This window comes from Lacerta agilis, chromosome 11 (assembly GCF_009819535.1).
Source record: "Lacerta agilis isolate rLacAgi1 chromosome 11, rLacAgi1.pri, whole genome shotgun sequence".
NCBI lineage: Eukaryota > Metazoa > Chordata > Lepidosauria > Squamata > Lacertidae > Lacerta > Lacerta agilis.
This window is the reverse complement of record NC_046322.1, coordinates 12376657-12395351: the sequence shown is the minus strand read 5'-3', so window position 1 is coordinate 12395351 and position 18695 is coordinate 12376657. Positions and strand designations below refer to the sequence as shown.

The 18695-nt window shown below is 49.7% G+C and overlaps 1 protein-coding gene across 1 annotated transcript in view; it reads left to right on the top strand.

Moving 5' to 3' along the window:
• Positions 1–3812: 3812 nt before the first annotated feature.
• The window catches only part of MBD2 (methyl-CpG binding domain protein 2), a 53747-nt gene continuing 38864 nt past the window's right edge, over positions 3813–18695 (top strand). The window contains exon 1 of the mRNA XM_033164230.1: positions 3813–4048. Within this exon, the coding sequence (XP_033020121.1) occupies positions 3933–4048 (116 nt within the window). The 5' untranslated portion in view covers positions 3813–3932. The remainder of the gene's footprint in view (positions 4049–18695) is intronic.

Sequence of the window (18695 nt, the reverse complement as noted above, 5' to 3'; positions counted from 1 at the left end):
TTTGTGTAACTCAAGACAGCTTCGTTGCTGTTAAATATAGGGGGAGGATAAGAAACTTCAAACAAAAAGAACACTCCCAGATAGTGAGTGGTGATATTCCAACTCGTGACTCTAATTAAGCTTCATTCCAAAGGTAGAGACCTAAATCTAAGTTCAAAAACAAGCTCCATAGCTTGTAAAAATACATCGACAAAGGGCTATGCAAGCTCCCACGATCTTATTGTTACGAACCTGTTGCAAAGACTGATGCACAATTAAAGCAGGTGACTTCAAAAGAATCCTGGGAACTGTAGTTTGCCCCTCAAGAGAAGGAGAGTTACCGGCACCCTTAACAGGATTCTTGGGAGGGAACATGGTCTCATAGAATCATAAAATCAAAGAGTTGGAAGGGATCGCAAGGGTCATCCATTCTAGACCAACCCCTGCAATGCAATGCAAGTGTATTTAGGATAGCAAGACCTGAGAGCAATTAAGCTTGTGTAACAGGTTGTGAACTTGTTTATGGGGCCTCAAGGTGGATCAGGCACCTCAGCCTTTGCACATTTATATAATCACTTAATTTTTTTTTTAATTTTTTTACAGTAAGGCTGGATCAGACTGGATTGTCTCCAGCTGGAGTCAAGCAAATGCTCCTGGAAACTGTCACATCACATAAAGCAGAGCAAGGTTTAGGCCAGGGTGAAGGTGGTGCCACCCACTTCTGTTTTATTCCCAATACCAGAGACACCTTCCCTTCCTCTCCACCCAAGAGCTCGAAGCCTCCAATTCCCTTAGTAGGCCAAGTTGTGTGGGTTTTGCTTAGAAACAGGATGGCAAATCTTAGAGGAGTCTAGAGGTCATCACAAACAGCTTCTAAGAATGTGCATTTTGTTTCCCCAAATTATAAACCAGGGCCAAGCACAAAATTTTAAAGGTGTGTTTGGAAGGGAATTCCAGAGTTCACTGGCAGGGGAGATAATTCATTTTTAAATTGCCTTGCACTTCTCTCTGACTCCCTGTATATGGAACCACACTGGCTGACCCAGCTGGGTGGGGCTTTCTCAAACCACTCTGTGTGCCTTTTGCTTCAAGCCTTGCAAAAGATTTTCCTCCTGTGTGCCGTGTACCCATTGGGTAAGGGCTGTAGCTCAGTGGCAGAACACATCTGCCTTGGTAGCTCAGTCGGTAGGGCATGACATTCTTAATCTCAGGGTCATGAGTTCAAGCCCCATGTTGGGCAAATGATTCCTGCATTGCAGGGGGTCAGACTAGATGACCCTTGGTATCCCTTCCACCTCCACAATTCTATGCTATGCATGCAAAGGGTGCCAGGTTCAGTCCCTAGCATATCACCCTAGGGCTGGCATTGACCCCTGCCTGATACCCTGGAAAACCACTGCAAGACAGTGAGCTACGTCGTCTGGTGGCACCTGCTTGCTCAATCCTGCTAAGCCTTACGCTCAAATAATAAACAACCTGAGGTCTTGCATGTTTATTCCCAAATACTGTAGCTTTCAATGCACAGGGCTGCAGCCTTAAAGCATTTGCAACGAGGGCGAGCCTTGCAGCCGAAGTACCTTTGCTCGTTTCTGTTTTGCATTCACTGTATGGCAAATAAACCCCGTTGATGCTGTTTTAAGCCTCAGAAGGGCGAAGATGCCCAGCTCTCTCTTGCAGGCATCTACACGTGGCTGAAACAGAAGAAAGCCTCTCTCCTCTCCCCGCCTTGGCTTTTCCACGTAGGCAACGCCCAAGATTTGTACCAGCTCCGCGTCCCCGTCTCCTCCGCGCCCAATTGCAGGCTCAGACCCGGCGGGCTCCGCCCAGGCAGACAATTCTCCGTTTCTAAAATTAAAGATGTCCGGAATCCGGACGGTTCGTTTTCCCGAAAGTTCCCGCTCTCGGAGATGCACGACCTCGCCCACAATTTCCGGTGTGAGATGGATCTGCTCAGGAGCCTGGGGGACGGCGCACTGCACATGCTCAGAAGTATTGTCTGATAGTTAGAACTCTTTCTGTCCTTGAACCTCGCTAGTAAACCCAGAGATTTGGAAACTGGAGCGCCTCAGTAGCTGTGTGTGTTGATGTGTATTTGTGTGTGAAAATCCACTTTACAAAAGTATGCAGACGTCCCATATGGGGATCGAACCGGCAACTTTGGCTTTATCAGCACCACGTTCTAACCAACAGGGGGTTGGGCTAGAATGATCCTTCCAATCCTATGATTCTATACACGTGCTCAGAAGCGCTGCCTAAAAGTTTAAACTTTTACCGAGGAACCTCTCGACCAGATGTTTGGGATTTGTGCCTCTCCATTTGCCACGGGGAAAGCGACCTACGTGCTCCTCTCAAAAATGTTAAACTGTCATTATCCGAGAAAACCCCCACTTTTTAAGTCCAGATGTATGGGATTTGGAGCTCCTCACTTTGCACATGCTCAGGGGGGCTTCCTATAAACTGAAACTTTTTCGAAGTAAGCCCTTACCCCCATACTGAGGGATCTAGCCCTTCGCGGTAGCCACTGGGAAGGCCATTCTGCACATGCTCAAGGGCGCTCTCTAAAATAGTAAAACTCAGTAAAAACCCTCGGCCCGAGATTCGAAATGTGCGAGAACTGGAGCGCCGGCTACAATCCTAAACCAACTCCTTTGGAAATTAGACACACTTGCCTAGGAGGAAAGCTCCATTGGAAACAGCGACGAATATCAGTATTCTTTTATTGCGTACAGTTACATTTTGTATCGTGCGCGCTTTTAGAACTGCAAGTGGCTTTGAGACATTTTTGCAGCACGACACGAATAAATGCAACTAATAATAACGATAATACAAAACCATCGCAGTTCGATCCCGCGTTTCCCTCCGCCTCACATGGTCCCCCCCCCTGCTCACTTCATCCTCACGACAAGCCTGCGAGGTAGGTCTGGCTGACGGGCAGTGACTGTCCCCGGGTCAGCCCCGTGAGCGGGGAATCGAACCCCTTTCTCCCAGGTCAGTGTCATATAGAACCCTATAGAGTCGAAAAGGGGACCACGAGGGTCATCTAGCCCAACCCCGTGCCGTGCAGTACTACTCTAACCACTGCACCGCACCGCACCGCCCTCTAACACACACTAGACCCGCCCCCTAACAACCAGGGGAACTCTGTGCCCCACCAGACGTCGACGTTAACCATTGGTCGCGCTGGCCGGCGCTGATGGGAGTTGGAGGACCCTACCAAGATTTGGGGGGGGGGGTGTTAGAGACGCAGCCCCGCAGCCTCTAGGGATTTGTGCCTCTCCATTTGCCACGGGGAAACCTCGGAGGGCGGCGCTGCGCAGACCATTCGCCTCCTCTCTGCCGTCCGCGGCAGCAAGGGGCGCGCGTAGAGTTGGAGCGCGGTCTTCCGGGCCAAGCCGGGTGCGTGTGCCCGGCTGGCTCGTCTGGGGGGCGGGCGCTTGGCTGGCTGGCTGGCTTGCGTGCCGCCTCCCTCCCCTCCCCGCCTCCTTTGGCTGCGCCGCGCGGGCTCTATGACCCCGAGGTTCCGAGCGCCGATGACACGGATTCCGAGGCTCAGTTACGGAAGCAGCAGCAAGAGGAGGCGGAGAAGCAGGCGCTCCCGCGGCCGCCGCTGTCGCCAGCGCCGCCGCCACCGGGCAAGAGGAGAGCGCTGCGCGCGCAGCAGCCCCAACTCTGCCTCCCAGCTCTGGCCGACGGAGTTCAGCGGCGCAGGGGGAGCAGGAGGAACAGGCGCGGAGCGTCGCCGCCGCTGTTGCCGCTGGACAGGCGCCTCGACGGGCGGCCGCTGAGCGGGTCTCTCCGGCGCCCCTCGCCTGCCCAGCCGCCGGCCGGCCTCCTCCGCCGGCCAAGGGGCCGCCGAACGAGCCGGCCAGGCAGCCGGACAGCAGGCCTCGCGAGCTCCGGAGCAACTCTCTTCTTGGGCTCCGTCGGAGGGGCGCCGCCGCCGAGCCCCGCGCATGGAGAAGCGGGGGAAGCGGGTGGACTGCCCGGCGCTGCCTCCCGGGTGGAAGAAGGAGGAGGTCATCCGAAAATCGGGGCTCAGCGCCGGCAAGAGCGATGTCTACTATTTCAGGTAAAGCCTCTCCCTTCTCCATCGGAAGCGCGAGCCCAGGGCAGCTCGAGTCAGGGCGTGACCCCACAGGCGGCTTCGTCATGCCCGGGTTCAAAACTAGCAGCAGGAGAAGAAGCGCCGCCGCCCTCTGGGCATGTGCAGAGTGAGGGCCTCCCGCGCCGGGCTCCCGGGGAGTTCGAGGGTTCGACACGCCGCGCTTAGGAGTGGCGCTGAAGAGGGCAGGAGGAGTCGTGTGGCCGCTTTCTGGCAGCGCCTCCTGAGCCATGTGTGGAGGGGCTTCCTTCCCCAGGTGTTGTAGATTCCACACACAGGATATTAGGACAGAAAAGGGTGGAACTTCCACGCGGTTCCTCTGAACATAGTGGACTAAGTTCCTCTCCTGCCTCCCAAGTTTCTAAGGGAGCTCCAGGCTCCCTCTTAAGTTTTAGGAGTGATTCCCACCCTTTGTGGTGGCAAATTGTAACTTTATCAGGAATTGGCAACCTCGCGCATTTTAGTTTTTGAAACAAAGTCTGGTCTGCGTAACTTTTGAGTGGCTTTGGGAGATGAGCCAATTCGTGCGTTGGTGTAGAGTAGGATGGCATTCTCTGTCCTCTTTCCTCCCATTTGCTTCCCTGAACCACTCCAGTAAGCCTTCTTTCCCTCTCTTACTTTCTATCAGTGTCACCTGTACTTTTAGCGGGGGGGGGGGGGGAGCCATCTCTTCTTGTTTCCGAACCCACAAAAGGGACTGTTGACTGGTGGAGCCAGGCTAGGGTGTAAACTGGCCTTATGTGGCCTCTGGTGGCCCTGCTTTGTATACTTTGCTATTCTGGTCCAGGGGTCAGCAAACTTTTTCAGCAGGGGGCCAGTCCACTGTCCCTCAGACCTTGTGGGGGGCCGGACTGTATTTTGAAATAAAATATGAACAAATTCCTATACCCCCACAAATAACCCAGAGATGCATTTTAAATAAAAGGACACATTCTACTCATGTAAAAACACGCTGATTCCCGGACCGTCCATGGGCCGGATTTAGAAGGCGATTGGGCCGCATCCGGTCCCTGGGCTTTAGTTTGGGGACCCCTGCTCTGGTCTCTTGGCTTCCCTTTCTGGGGTTCAGAGCAGCAGTTCAGCCTCGGTGCAACCCTGTGAATAAAGCTTCTGCCTGCAGTTTCGCTTGCAAGGGAAAGAGAACTTTTTCTCAAAGTTTCTAGGTAGGAAAAACATGCCTCGCTTCAACAGTAATATCTTTTTTCCCCCCTTTCTCCCCCTTCCGGCTTTGTGCAACACATGGATATCCAGTTACAGGTGGGTAGCCGTGTTGGTCTGCCATAGTCAAAACAAAATCGAAAATTCTTTCTAGTAGCACCTTAGAGACCAACTGAGTTTGTTCCTGGTATGAGCTTTCGTGTGCATGCACACTTCTGAAGAAGTGTGCATGCACACGAAGAAGTGTGCATGCACACGAAAGCTCATACCAGGAACAAACTCAGTTGGTCTCTAAGGTGCTACTAGAAAGAATTTTCGATTTTGTTTTGACATGGATATCCATAATTGCCAGGCGGAAAGCCCGGATCCTGCAGCCTGGCCAGTTGGAAGGGTTCGGTTTGTTTGGCAAGATCCATTTACGTCCTCCAGATTGCTGCCTGGAAAAGTGACCCCCCCCCCGAAAGCAAGGAAGTCTGCTCTCTCTGCCCTGCCCTGGGTGTGTCTGGATAGCAGGGGCGTAGCCAACTTACTGCTTTTCAGATGTTACGGACTACAACACCCACCACTCTTGACCACTGGCCGCATTGGCTGGGCAACATGGGAGCTATAGTCCCAAACATCTGGAGGGCACCACATTGCCTACATCTGCTGTATGGAGTGGCATTGTCAGGGCTGGAGTCAGGCATAGGTCAGCAACAAAAACAACAAATCGCCCGAGGCCAGTGCCTAGTGCTCTCAGAAACTCTTTCTAGGAGGCCTTGTCCTGATGAAGCAGTTGCGAGGACAGCGGAAAGGCTCCACGCAGCGCCCCCCGCCCCCATGCGCGGCTTGTCCCACCCCCAAGTGGCTAGTTACAACACTGCTCTTGACCACTCATTGTCCTCCCACCACCAATCCCCTGAGTCTTCTTCCCCTGGGGGTTCCCTGGCTTGTGCCCCCCACCCATCTGCATCCATCCAGTCCACGACAGACATTTATTTTCCTTCCTGTTGCATGCATGTATCACCCACCCAGGCGACACTTGCTCTTGCTTTGAGAAGTCAGGCGAACACACAGCAAGAGTAAGCGAGTGGGGTTCTGGGGCTCAGCAGGGACCGCTGACCATCCATTGGACTTTAATTTCTCTTGATACGTTCTGTTTGCATGATGTGTTTGGTCTATGGAATTAAACTTTGTGAGATATTATATGTTGAATTGTGTTTGAAATACAGTAGAAGTTACATAGTCAAAAACAGCCTGTTACGTTGTGTGTGTTGTTACTGGGGTCAAGGGCTTTGGCATGTGCCTCACAATACTGACCCCTGGCACCGGCAATGACCTTATATATCTGTGGAATGTTACCTGAGCCATCATCTGGTGGCATCCTGCCTTGCAGAGGAGGCTACACGGACCGGTGTCCGAAATTCACCAGGCGTCAGGCGCATTTTGCAACCAAGTGAAGATGTCTTGTCTCCAGGTTTGGTGACTGGCATCTACACCATCCGGCTGGCGTGCAGAGAAATCTGTGGAGATTTCCTGTCACTGGTTAAAAATATACCCCATTAAAAATAAAGTGGTATAGAAAAGAAAGGAAGAATAAGTACGATAAATATCACTGCAAGGGGGAAAAAAGGTGACTAGACAGTCTGTTGTGGTGACACTAAAAAATAGAGGGAAAAAGGTGAAGGTAAAGGATCCCTGGACAGTTAAGTCCAGTCAAAGGCTTTCAGGCCGAGGGAGCTGGCGTTTGTCCAAAGACAGCTTTCCGGGTCATGTGGCCAGCATGACTAAACCGCTTCTGGCACAACTGAACACTGTGACGGAAACCAGAGCACACGGAAACGCCGTTTATCTTCCTGCTGCAGCGGTACCTATTTATCTACTTGCACAGGCATGCTTTCGAACTGCTAGGTTAGCTGGGACAGAGCTACGGGAGCTCGCCCAGTCGTGGGGATTCGAACTGCCAGCCTTCCGATTGGCAAGCCCAAGAGGCTCAGTGGTTTAGACCACAGCGCCACCTGCGTCCCAGTATGTGGTGACTGTAACCTAGGTTTAAGGTGCTATTTGGCAATTAGCTTATATATCTGAGCTTCTTACCCTGCCACAGAAGCACACCTGCCTGCCCAGTGCAAAAGGACAACTTAGGATGTGGCATTCCAAGAGTAGTTTTACCCACTTATTCCCTGGTTGTAAAGGGCAGAGGGCTTCTTCCTCACGTCCAGTTCTGCACCTCAAAACAGCGAGTACCTTGCACCCTAGTACCTTGCAGCTTTACCCAACCAGTCTGCTGTCCCAGGCAGGGACACAAGCGGCATTGGTGGCCACCAGCTTGCATGGTTTTAAAAGCAGGTTGGACCAAAGCTGTCAGTGGCTGCTAGCCACAGTGTCCATGTTCTCCTGACAGCCGCTGGGAGTGACAGATGGGGACAGGGCTCTTGCGCTCAGGTCCTGCTTGCAGGCTTCCCATGGGCACCTGACTGGCCCCGGTGAGAACAGGATGCTGGGCCAGATGTTCCTTTGGCCTGATCCAGCAGGGCTTTTCTTAAAGTCCTTAGGTTAAGCTGGCGCACTCCAGTTTGGGGCAGCAGTGTTGCGTTTGGAGTTGTCCTCCTCAGGCCTGGCAAAACCAGGCAGCCTGTCTTCTCTCGTTTCCTTCAGGGTCAGAGGGAATGACGCCTGGGTTTCTGTGATTCCCTCGTTGGCTTCTGTGGGCCAGACAGAGACTGGGTAGGCTGTTCCCCCATTTATACTGCCAGCCGGGAAAATGCCCCCAGAGCATCTCCCTTGGAGCAGCAGGATTCCGACTTTCCTTGCATCTTCTTTCCCCTTCCTGTAAGTCACCAGGTGACTTTCATAACCATTCCTGCCACACCCTTTTCTTACTTCTGCTGCAGCAGCAACTTTTCCTTTCTTTCCTGCTATTGTTACTCCTGTTGTTTCTACCACTACTACTACTACTACTACTTGTTACAGCTGCTGCATCATCGGCCTACAGTATGTTTTTAAAACTTAATAATAATAATAATAATAATAATAATAATAATAATAATAATAATAATATTGAGGCTGTGAGTTTATAAGCACCATGCTACAAGTTGCACAGAGCTTCATGTAACTCTTTTCTGGAGTATTATTATTTTTGTAATAAAAGGAAGGTCTTGGAGATTTGGTGGGGAGGAGATGCTTTAACCCTTGTCAGTTGTTCTTTCATCTCTCAGCCCCCCAGTTGCTTTTTCTCCAAAGAGGGAAAAATAAAGCTGGAGCGCCCCCCCCCACATTGTAGGAAAAGCTGCTGATGGGGGCATGGGGGCACCTGATGTTTAGAGCAGGGGTTGGCAATTGTTCATCCATAAGCCAGGGGCAGCCCGTGGTTGTTTGGGTTCCAACCCCTGACCTCTCCTTCAGCCCCTATATAAAAAAACTCACATGCAAATTGGGCCTTTCCCACACTAACTGCTGCACAGTGGGGATTTTCTGCAGGAAGGGAAAAGGGGAGACACAGCATTGGGGAGGGGGAAAGGGAGAGAAAATGGGTGACCCACCACCAGCTCCATCCTGACCCACTTCTGGCTTTTGCCCTGCCTCCTGGAAGGTCTTGTCTCTCTACATTTTATACACACACTTTGCCCTGAAGTATTATTTTTAAAAAATGACTAACTCCGTTTAACATCCAGTTTGGCCAGGGAATCTGTCAGAGTAAGCAGATGGCCAGCTGTGGTCTACTCCAGAGGTGGAGAACATTTTTCTCTTCACGGGCTGCTCCCTCTGGTAGAAACATCAATTATATTATTCCCATTTTACACCTAGAGAAAATGACTTACCAGAGGTCACACGAGGAATCGGTGGTGGAGGCGAAACCTGAACTCAGGTCACCAAATTCAAGTCCATTTCTTGCTGTCTCTCTTGTTCCTCGTTGTCCAGCAGGGGTAGGGAACCTCAGGCCTGGGTGGGTAGGCCAGAAAGCATCCCTCCAGATGTCCCTATTTGCCCTTTGGGAGTTTCCACAGGCCACGCCCCTCACCTTCCTTGCTCCACACCTTCCTTGAGTGTTTTGGGCAGACTGAGATGCATCTCTGAACTCTGATACTGACTTTTGCTTGCTTGCTTGGACGGAGACTAGAGAAGTGCCGTGTGTGTGTGTGTGTGTGTGTGAGAGAGAGAGAGAGAGAGAGAGAGAGAGAGAGAGAAAGCATGCCTAGAAACTAGCCAAAAACATGCAAAGGTAGCATTTACACCCAGTGCTCTGCCAAAAACTGGCCTTTGCTCCCCAGGAGGGACTGTGGTCTACCATTGCTGCACAGTTAGGAAAAGGGGAATGCTTTAATAGGATTCCCCCCCAGCCGAAGTTGCTCTGAAATTCTTTCCTTTCCTTGGTTTAAGCACTAAGCTTATTAGCTGTTTTTGTGTGTTAAACCTCCCCCCCCCCGCTTTGGGCTTTTGCAAATTTTTGGAGTTTATGGCATGCACCTTGGAAATCATCTTAGCACACCAAAAACTGATGGTGGGCGAGGGTTTTCTGCTATTGCTTTTTATTTATTTATTTACTAATTAAAACGGTTCGTTGCTTTATCCTTGGCAAAGGCAGCGGCTTACAAAATCGGCCATACTCTCTTGCCTTACAACCAACCCAACTCCAACCCCTTCCTTGCATTGCAGGAGGTTAGATATAGATGACCCTTGGGGTCCTTTCCAACTCTACGACAATTTGCGACTCTATGCTTCTGCCCTTTCTTTGGGGTCTTGTACTCACTGGTCCCATTCTCTTCTCTGTGTGCACGGGGGGTGGGGGTGGGGTGTAAATGTATCAGGCCACTTTTTATTTTATTCTTAAGAGATGCTTTCAGGCCTGTCGCTTGTCACTAAGAGGAAGCCGTGAAGGCAGGTGATAGCCGCAAGCCCATGCGCCCCCCCCCCGGCTGCTTTGCATGTACAGCAGGCCTATATAGCTGATGTAACGGCAGCTGTCTTTCCTGTGCATGGCAGGATATGACCACTCCAGGTTCAGTACTGGAGTAGTTAGAGTTTCAGCGTAAATAGGTTGCAGTAAATCAGAAAGGACTGTGTGGCAGGAGCTGCTCTGTCCTCCTCGCCTAGACATGGCAGCCAGCTCTGCTAGTGGATCCGATCTTGGTGAAAAGCACCTCAGGGGAGGGCATGCTCTTTATCAAGGACAAGGCCTTTGGAACCACCACTGACATCACCTGTAACTTTTCAAAGTGCAACTTTCCAAACTTGTGCTTGAACTTTGTATTTCCCTCCTCCCTCCCATTACTTTTTCCTTGTGTGCTGCGTCTTCTTAGATTGTAAGTCTGAGGGCAGGAACCATCTAAATACCAGTTTTTTTGGTAAGCCGTTCCAAGAGTCTTGCGATTTGATACTGGGCCGGCGGTGTCAAGGTGTTGCTATTAGTATATAAAGCCCCTAACAACTTGCGACCATTTACCAACGAGATCGCCTTTCCCTACAAAGGCCCACTCGACTGCCTCGATCGGTGTAATTGGCACTACTGCAGGTGCCACATAATACCCGTTCAGCTTTAGTGTGACAGCGCCTGAACTTTGGAACTCCCTGCCTGTTGAGATCAAGCAGGCGCCATCACTGTACCCTTTTCGGTGCCTGCTAAAAACCTTTCTTGTTCAGACAAACCTACCCACGTGCTTAGAAAGTTGAGGTCATTTTAATCCGTTTCAGCATTTTTATTTGGTACGTCTCAAAGTAGGATCGTGAGTTCTTGATTTTATTGTTTTGTCTTTTTGTAAACTGCTTTGAAGTGGTTTTTTTTTAAAATACGGTCACGCGGTGTGTAAATTGTATGATATAAATAAATCCTATAAGTAAACAAACTCTAATTTCAGCCTCTGGACTTAAATGGTCTGATGTGTCTGCTCCCCATCCTTAAGGCAGCAATGTGCCATTAAATTGTTTCAAAGTGTGGCAAGCCAGTCCTGGTGGTCTCTGGCTCAGTCTGGTGAGTGAGATCCTAGACTTCTGCCCTAAAGTACCGCCCAGATGGCACCACTGTCTGGGAATGCAAACTTGTTAGGGCAAAATGCTCTGCACCCCTCTTCTGAGTCAACCACACCTCGATCCTGTTGGTGAGCTGTCCTTACTCATTCATTTTGTTGGTGTTTGAGAATCAGGCTGCACTTATTTACCACATTTTTCGCTCCATAGGATGCACTGGACCATAGGGCGCACCTCATTTTTAGAGGAGGAAACCAGGAAAAAAAAATATTTTCTGGTTTTCCTCCTCTAAAAGCCCTGTTTTTTTTTGAGGATCAGCTAAAAGTTTTGCAGCTTTTTTTTGCAAAGGGAAAAGCCCTGGTTTTTTTGAGGATCAGCTAAAAGTTTTGCAGCTTTTTTGCAAAGGGGGAAAAGCAAAGCTCCTTTTGCAAAGGGGGGAAAGCAAAGAGGAAAAGCCCCATTTTTATGGGGTTCAACTCACATTTCTGAAAAATCTTAAGGAAAGGGAGCAGTTTCTACTGTTTCCAGACAGATAATCTAATTAGCCAGTCACATGTCGCTGGGGAAACCAACAACCTCCCTCTGCAGCACATTCAACAAAGGAGGGCGGGGCTGAAAGGGAGCCGGGACTGTTATCTTTCTCCCGATCTCTTGCTGATCAGCTGCTGAGTGGGGTCCTTTCAACACCCCCCTTTCTCTTTGTAAAATAAAAAGCACAATCTGCTTTTGGGCCCTGGGCAATTCAGCTCCAGGGACCACCATTTGCTCCATAAGACGCACAGGCATTTCCCCTTACATTTTAGGAGGAAAAAAGTGCGTCTTATGGAGCGAAAAATACGGTATTTGTTCGTTTGCTGGAGGTAATAGTTCATGCTCTTTTGAGGATAGGTGTAAAGGATGCACATGACATAGGCAGTGTTAGAACCTCAGATATACAAGCTAGGTGTAAAATAGCTCCTTAAACCAAGGTTACAGTTGACAAAATGTAATGTGTAGTTGCTGTTTTGGGGCAAAACAGCTCTAAAGTCTTCCCCACCCCAACAAAGATGGACTGTCTGTGTTTGATTCACAGTTAAACATCTGGCTAGGTCAAATGACAACCTTGAACTAGGCTAGGAACTTCGAGAACTTAAAGAAGAAAGGTCCCTTGATCCAGGGACATTTCCCATATATATGGGCCTATTCCTACCTCTTTTAAAGGGTGACACTGATCATTCATAATGTAGGAATATTCTTCGCAACTGTGAGCAGGGCAGTGGGGTGGCTCAGTGAAGAAAAGCAACAACAGTTAACTATAACGTCGTTCACTGCTCACACTCAGGCTGCAGAAAAAATAGCATTTTGGTTGCTGAAATTCATTCCGATTGTGCAGATAAAATATAATGGAAGGATTCCGCAGGATGTGGTATTAGTGTGTGAAAACAGTCAAGATCCAAGGATCCCCAGATGGTCAGGTGCCATCTTGGCACCCTGGCATCTTCCACTTGGTTGCAAGAGGCCAGTAGCCAGGTGCAAAATGCGCCTGGCGCCTGGCCAATTTCTAACACTGCACTCAGATTGAACATAGATGTTAGGCAGACCTCTCTCTGTGCCCTTGCCCTTATGTGACCCACAGACTGACAAACAGCACTTGCAGGGGAGTGGTGGAAAAGAGCATCTGGCAAGAGCCGCTCCTGGTTTGCTTTCTGCTGCATGTGTGCAAACGCAGTTTGGGTTCTCATCAAGTTCAAAGCAGGCTATGTTAAAAATCAGATTAGCAGCACTAGAAGCAGTCTCCATATCAGGTGCTTCTGTACCCCAAATTGGTTAATCCTGAACAATTATTTCTGGTTGCTACCCACTAGGATAGGGATGCAGGTGGCGCTGTGGTCTAAACCACTGAGCCTAGGGCTTGGCGATCGGAAGGTCGGTGGTTCGAATCCCTGCGACGGGGTGAGCTCCTGTTGCTCTGTCCCAGCTCCTGCCAACCTAGCAGTTTGAAATCACATCAAAGTGCAAGTAGATAAATAGGTACCGCTCTGGCGGGAAGATAAACGGCGTTTCCGTGCGCTGCTCTGGTTCGCCAGAAGCGGCTTAGTTATGCTGGCCACATGACCCGGAAGCTGTCTGCGGACAAATGGCAGCTCCCTCGGCCTATAGAGTGAGATGAGCGCCACAACCCCAGAGTCAGACACAACTGGACCTGATGGTCAGGGGTCCCTTTACCTTTACCTTTACCGGTGGGAAGGTAAACGGCATTTCTGTGTGCTGCTCTGGTTCGCCAGAAGCGGCTTAGTCATGGTGGCCACATGACCCGGAAGCTATATGCCGGCACCCTCGGCCAATAAAGCAAGATGAGCGCCGCAACCCCAGAGTCATTTGTGACTGGACTTAATTGTCAGGGGTCCTTTACCTTTACCTTTACCCACTAGGATATATGCAGATGCCTTCAGAGGAGGATCCAGTGGCAGGGAAAGCAAGTCCTATGAGGAAATATGTAAAGAACTTGGGATATTTACCTTGGAGGGGGGGGGAAATGCTGAGAGGGGGTGATCATGATAACACACTTGAAATACCTGAAGGGCTGCCTCATCCCACAGAGGAAAGAGCAAAGACTTGTCTCCTCAACTGCTCTAGAGGGCAGGATTAGCCCTCGGGCTGAAGTCGCAGGAGGGTAGGTTTTGACTGAACCTTCTGCAAAACGTGTTAATAGTAAGAGCAGTTTGGCAATGGAATTGGTTGCCTATAAGTGTAGTGGGCTTTTCCCTCCCTGGAGGTCTTCAAGGAGAGCAGGGGGCAGCCACCTGTTTCTGATTTTCTATCTCAGGGGTAGGTGACCTCAGTTTCAGGGGCCAAATGTGGGCCTCTATTCCTCTCTGCCTGGCCCTTGGGACACTAGACCACACCCATTTTCCAGCTAATCCCTTCACCAGTCTGCTTTTGTATGTCCTCAAACTGTGATAAAGCCTCTTGCTTGTCTGATGAGGGATGGTGTGTGTGGATTTATACCGTGGCGTACAAAGGTAGAAGTTGCATCTATTGCTCCAGTGGCGTAGTGCAGGAGTGGGGGCCTCAATGCAGCTGTGCACTTCCATCACTGAGCTTCTCCATGTTAACCAGGAAGTGACCTCTCCAGACAACAGACTCTCCAGAGTTTTCTTTTTAAAAAATATTTGTGGCTGCGATCTCCTGGGTGACTTGGCTGCCATAAAGCAGTTGAATGTGCATGTGTACTGCATCCGTTTCGCTCCCTCCCTCCCACTTCTGTGCAGCCCTGGGCACTGGCAACCCACGCTATGCCACTGCATTGCTCCACCCATAGCCTCTGCTCCCCCCATCATTACATGCCCCCTCACCCAAATTTCCTTGTGAGAGAATGCAGCCCTCTGTACTGAAAAAGATTCCCCATTCCTGCTTCTGCTTTTCTGGAAGTGCAGCCCCAGTCTCCTCCGTTGCACAATTGTAACCACATGATTATAATCAAATGAGGGAGAAATTTGTCCTGGGAAGATGGTAGCTTGTTCCTGGACCCCGAGCGCTTCCCCTCTTAGAAATCAGTGGTTTCCAATATCCCAGGGCCTTTGTACTTCTTGGTTAGAAGAACTTTGACGGCAGGGTGAGGTTCACTTTTCTTGCACCCAACGTTTGTTGCAATCAGTCAGTAAGTTTTCCCTTCTCCATAAGTAAAAAGACTAGACAAATTTTCAGGCTTGGGCTTGAAATTTCCCTGTGGGTGCCAGACACCTCCCCTTCAAATTCACTTCGCCACTGGATCACATTGTCTGTTGTGGCTGTCATGAGGCCTCATGAAGCTCCACTTTTCTTCTTCTTCTGTACATTGAAAAATACACAGTTTCCAAAAGTGTGCATTGCCCATTAAGTCCTTAGGTACCACCTGTTCGAAATGACAGGCAACCGACAGAGTCAGACACATGCTCTTTTTACCCTGCAGAAGCCAAACTTGGGTGGGGAGGGGAGGAGATAACACTGTTTGTATTGCAGAAATGGGTCATGACGCCAGAGGTTCTTACAAATTCTGTGTTGTGGGGGGGGGAAGGAGAGAATGGAAAGCGGTTTTACAACCTTAATGGAAGCTCAGCATTAAATAACTGCGCTGTGAACCCCCCCCTCCCATCTCCCCGTTTCCAGCAGTGATGGAAACACGCCCAAGGGTGCTGCTGTCCAGATCTCTTCTATATGGGTTATTATGTAGCCAAATTTCAGGACTCTGGCCCCAATTCACCCTCCATCTTCTGTAAAAGGGGGGAGGTGGGGGAAAGGAGGAGATAGCATCCTCTAAAATTACAAAGCGGTTTCTATCAGTTCAGTTTCCCTTTATTGCCCAAATTCCTGGGGATCATAATGAGCTGTAGCCAAAAGGCCATCCTCTCACTTTTGTTTACTGTGCGCTGTTTCGAGTGCATTTAACAAGCAAAGGCATTTAGCTCCCTCTCTCTCCCTGTCCCCCCCCCTCTTGGGAGAAGGAATGTTTCATCCTGCTTGCTCTTTCACAACTGTCAGATTGTTTGAAAAGGCGCCTGTGCTGTGGCTGCCGAACAAGAGGGAGCTGACAAATGTCTGTCCAAATGAAGGGGAGGAAAAAAAAAGAGAGAGAAGAAAAGGAACAGGTCTTTTGTCTCTGAACTATGTCTCACCATCAAAGCTCCCTCTTCTCTCTCCGCACCCCCCCCCCCCCCCGTTTCCGGGTTACTGCCTTTGTTCGACCCCGGGTGCCACCGGCCGTATGCAAATGTGCTGGCCGGTCATTGGCCAGCGTTGGGCACCCGCTGTCATCTTTGCCCGTGGTGTGTGGCAGGCTGGCGAGAAAGGCTGCTTCGAAATGGGAGTCCGGAATGATGTCCTAAGCGTGCAGGGATGCTAACGTGCAGCGGTTGGCATGCTTTTATATTCCTAGCGGTCTGTTTAATGGGGAAGTTGGGGGGCTGCAGCCCTCTGTGAGTGCAGTCAAGTACTTATTCCCAAACTGCAGCAAAGGATATTGCGCTCCTAAGCCTCGCTTCATTTCCCACCACCTTGATTTTCCCTCTTCTTTTTCTGTGTTGAAAAGCCTCAAGCCGTATAAGAGTTCCAGAAAGCTCATTTTTTTGGTCTTCAGCAAATGTCTCACTTTAGGGTGGGCATTTCCAGTGCACGTATGATGTGCAAGTATTATTATCATTAATTAAATGGTAAGTGCTTTTTTTTTGGGAGGGACGCAGGGGTACACGTACCCCTAAACATTCTGTGAATCTTTGCACTTTTGTCCATTTACTGTATTTTTTCCCAATGTGAACTATAAAATGGTGATTTTATTGAGTCAAAATGAGAGTACCCCAAAACATTTTATTAGGGGGGAAAAAGTACTGATTAAATTTATATACACCTGCAGGTCTCAACATGAAGTCACAACATAAAATCACAAAATACATAATAAGACCAAAAACAAGAACAACCCATCACATTTTAAAAAGGGCATCAGTGAGGTTACTCTGTGGAATGTGCTAGCGCGCATTTTGTTACACCTGAAGAAGATGCACTGGGTGCTGATAAGCTAAAGGACTAAGTTAACCTGGAAAAGCCCTTAACAACTTGGGACCAGGATACTGGCACAAGGGCCTCTCTCCTTCCTGGCCTGCCTGGGCATTGCACTTGACTGCAGGCAGGGCCGTCTTAAAGGGATCGGCCGCCGTGGCACAACGATCCCTCGGTGCCCCCGGCGTGCCGCCTCTCCGCCCGCCTCTCCGCCCGCCTCCCTCCCGCGCTGGACACCTTCCCAGCGCTCCAGCGGGGGCTCCAGAGGGCGGCCGGCTTGCAGCTCGCCCACCAGTGCGCAAGCGCCCGCCCGCAGGCTCGCGGGGGCGCCCAGCGCCCTGGCGCGCCGCGCCACCCAGCATCTATGACGAGACGGCCCTGACTGCAGGGACCACATGGACATCCATGGGGTGGGCCTCAGGCCCACTGCCACCACCGAAGCGACCCAAGTAAGGGAGCAGCACAGCGTTCCACGGCCCTCACAGCAGAGGAAAACCAGTGGCAAATCTCTCTGGAACGCCTGCGAGTTGGCAAAACTGCGTCACCAGGCGGAAAGCACTGCCGCCCCACCTGGTGAAGTGTTGATGGTTTTCCTTGAGAGGAGGCCCTTTCAGAGCCTCAGGCCCCCAGCTCCCTCATGAAGGAAACAGCAGGGAGTTTTGCCTCAGGTCGCAAAATGTCTTGCACCGCCCCTGGTTGCCCTGAGCGAGTCAAGGTCTACTAGCTTCATTTATGGGGTTGTTGGGTGAAAATTTTGGAAGAAAGGAACAAGTGTGTGTGTGTGTGTGTGTGATTTTTTATTTATTTTCCATTTAATAATATACATTCACATCATTGTTATCCACTTTACCTCCCTGGCTCTTTAGAGCCTATCGACTTCCTTCCCTCCCCCCTCATGGCTTTCAAAATTAACTTTGTATTTTGTGCATTTTCCAATTCTAAGTACACTCATTACAAAATAGCTCAAAATTTAAATAAATATAGAAAGGTAGAAAATTTCTCATTACAAGTCTTCAGACAACCCTGCTGGTGGTGTTACTTGTTTGCAACAATCTTCCAGATATTGTTTAAATTCACTCCAGTCCTTTTTGAATACTTGATCATGCTGGTTTCGGATTTTTCCTGACAGCTTTGTCGGTTCTGCGAAGTCCATCATCTTCATCTGCCACTCTTCTTTCGATGGTTCTTCTTCTTGTTTCCATTTTTTGGGCTAAAAGAATTCTTGCCGCAGTTCTTGCATACATAAACAGCCTTTCCCCTTCCCTTGGTACCCCTTCACCCACTGTACTCAATAAAAAGGCTTCTGCTTTCTTAACAAAAGTATTTTTAAACATTTACTTTAACTCATTATACCATTTCCCAGAAAGCCTTTGCCTCTTTACAAGTCCACCACATGTGATAGATGATACCTCCCCAGAAAGGAACAAGATTTAATTGGGCAAATACGGTATATATCCTGCTCTTCCCCTCTGCCTTTGAGGAGCACAGTTGCATTGTAGTTCCACCCCCTCCCCCATGGTCTCCCATCCCCAAGCTGCTCAGGCCCAGTCTGTTTAGCTTTCTATTCAACAAAATGTGTGCGCGCCATTTGATTGTAATAAAACCTCCAAGCAGTTTACAAAAAAGCTAAAAATAAAAAAGGAGCGTAAAAGAGCCCGTGTCCTATCTGGACCCTCATCCTGTTCACACAGTGGCGAACCTGCTACCTTGGTGGAAACCTGCAAGTACAAAAACTTTTTTTCTTCTATTTCCTTGCTTATTTGCAAATTATTTGGAACAGAGCTCCCAGCTTTCTGACCTTTATTTTTGTTCTCAGCGTCAGCCTTGCACGATAGACCACAGTTATGCCCATTTCAGAGATGGGGAGCTAAGGCTGAGAGGCTGTGACTTGCCCGTGACTGCAGGAAAGATTGCAAGGCGGACGTAAGTCTGTAGCGTTCAGGGCCACACAAACTCAAAAGAAAACAATGCAAGTTTAGTCCTGGTACTAATGCAGCTCTCC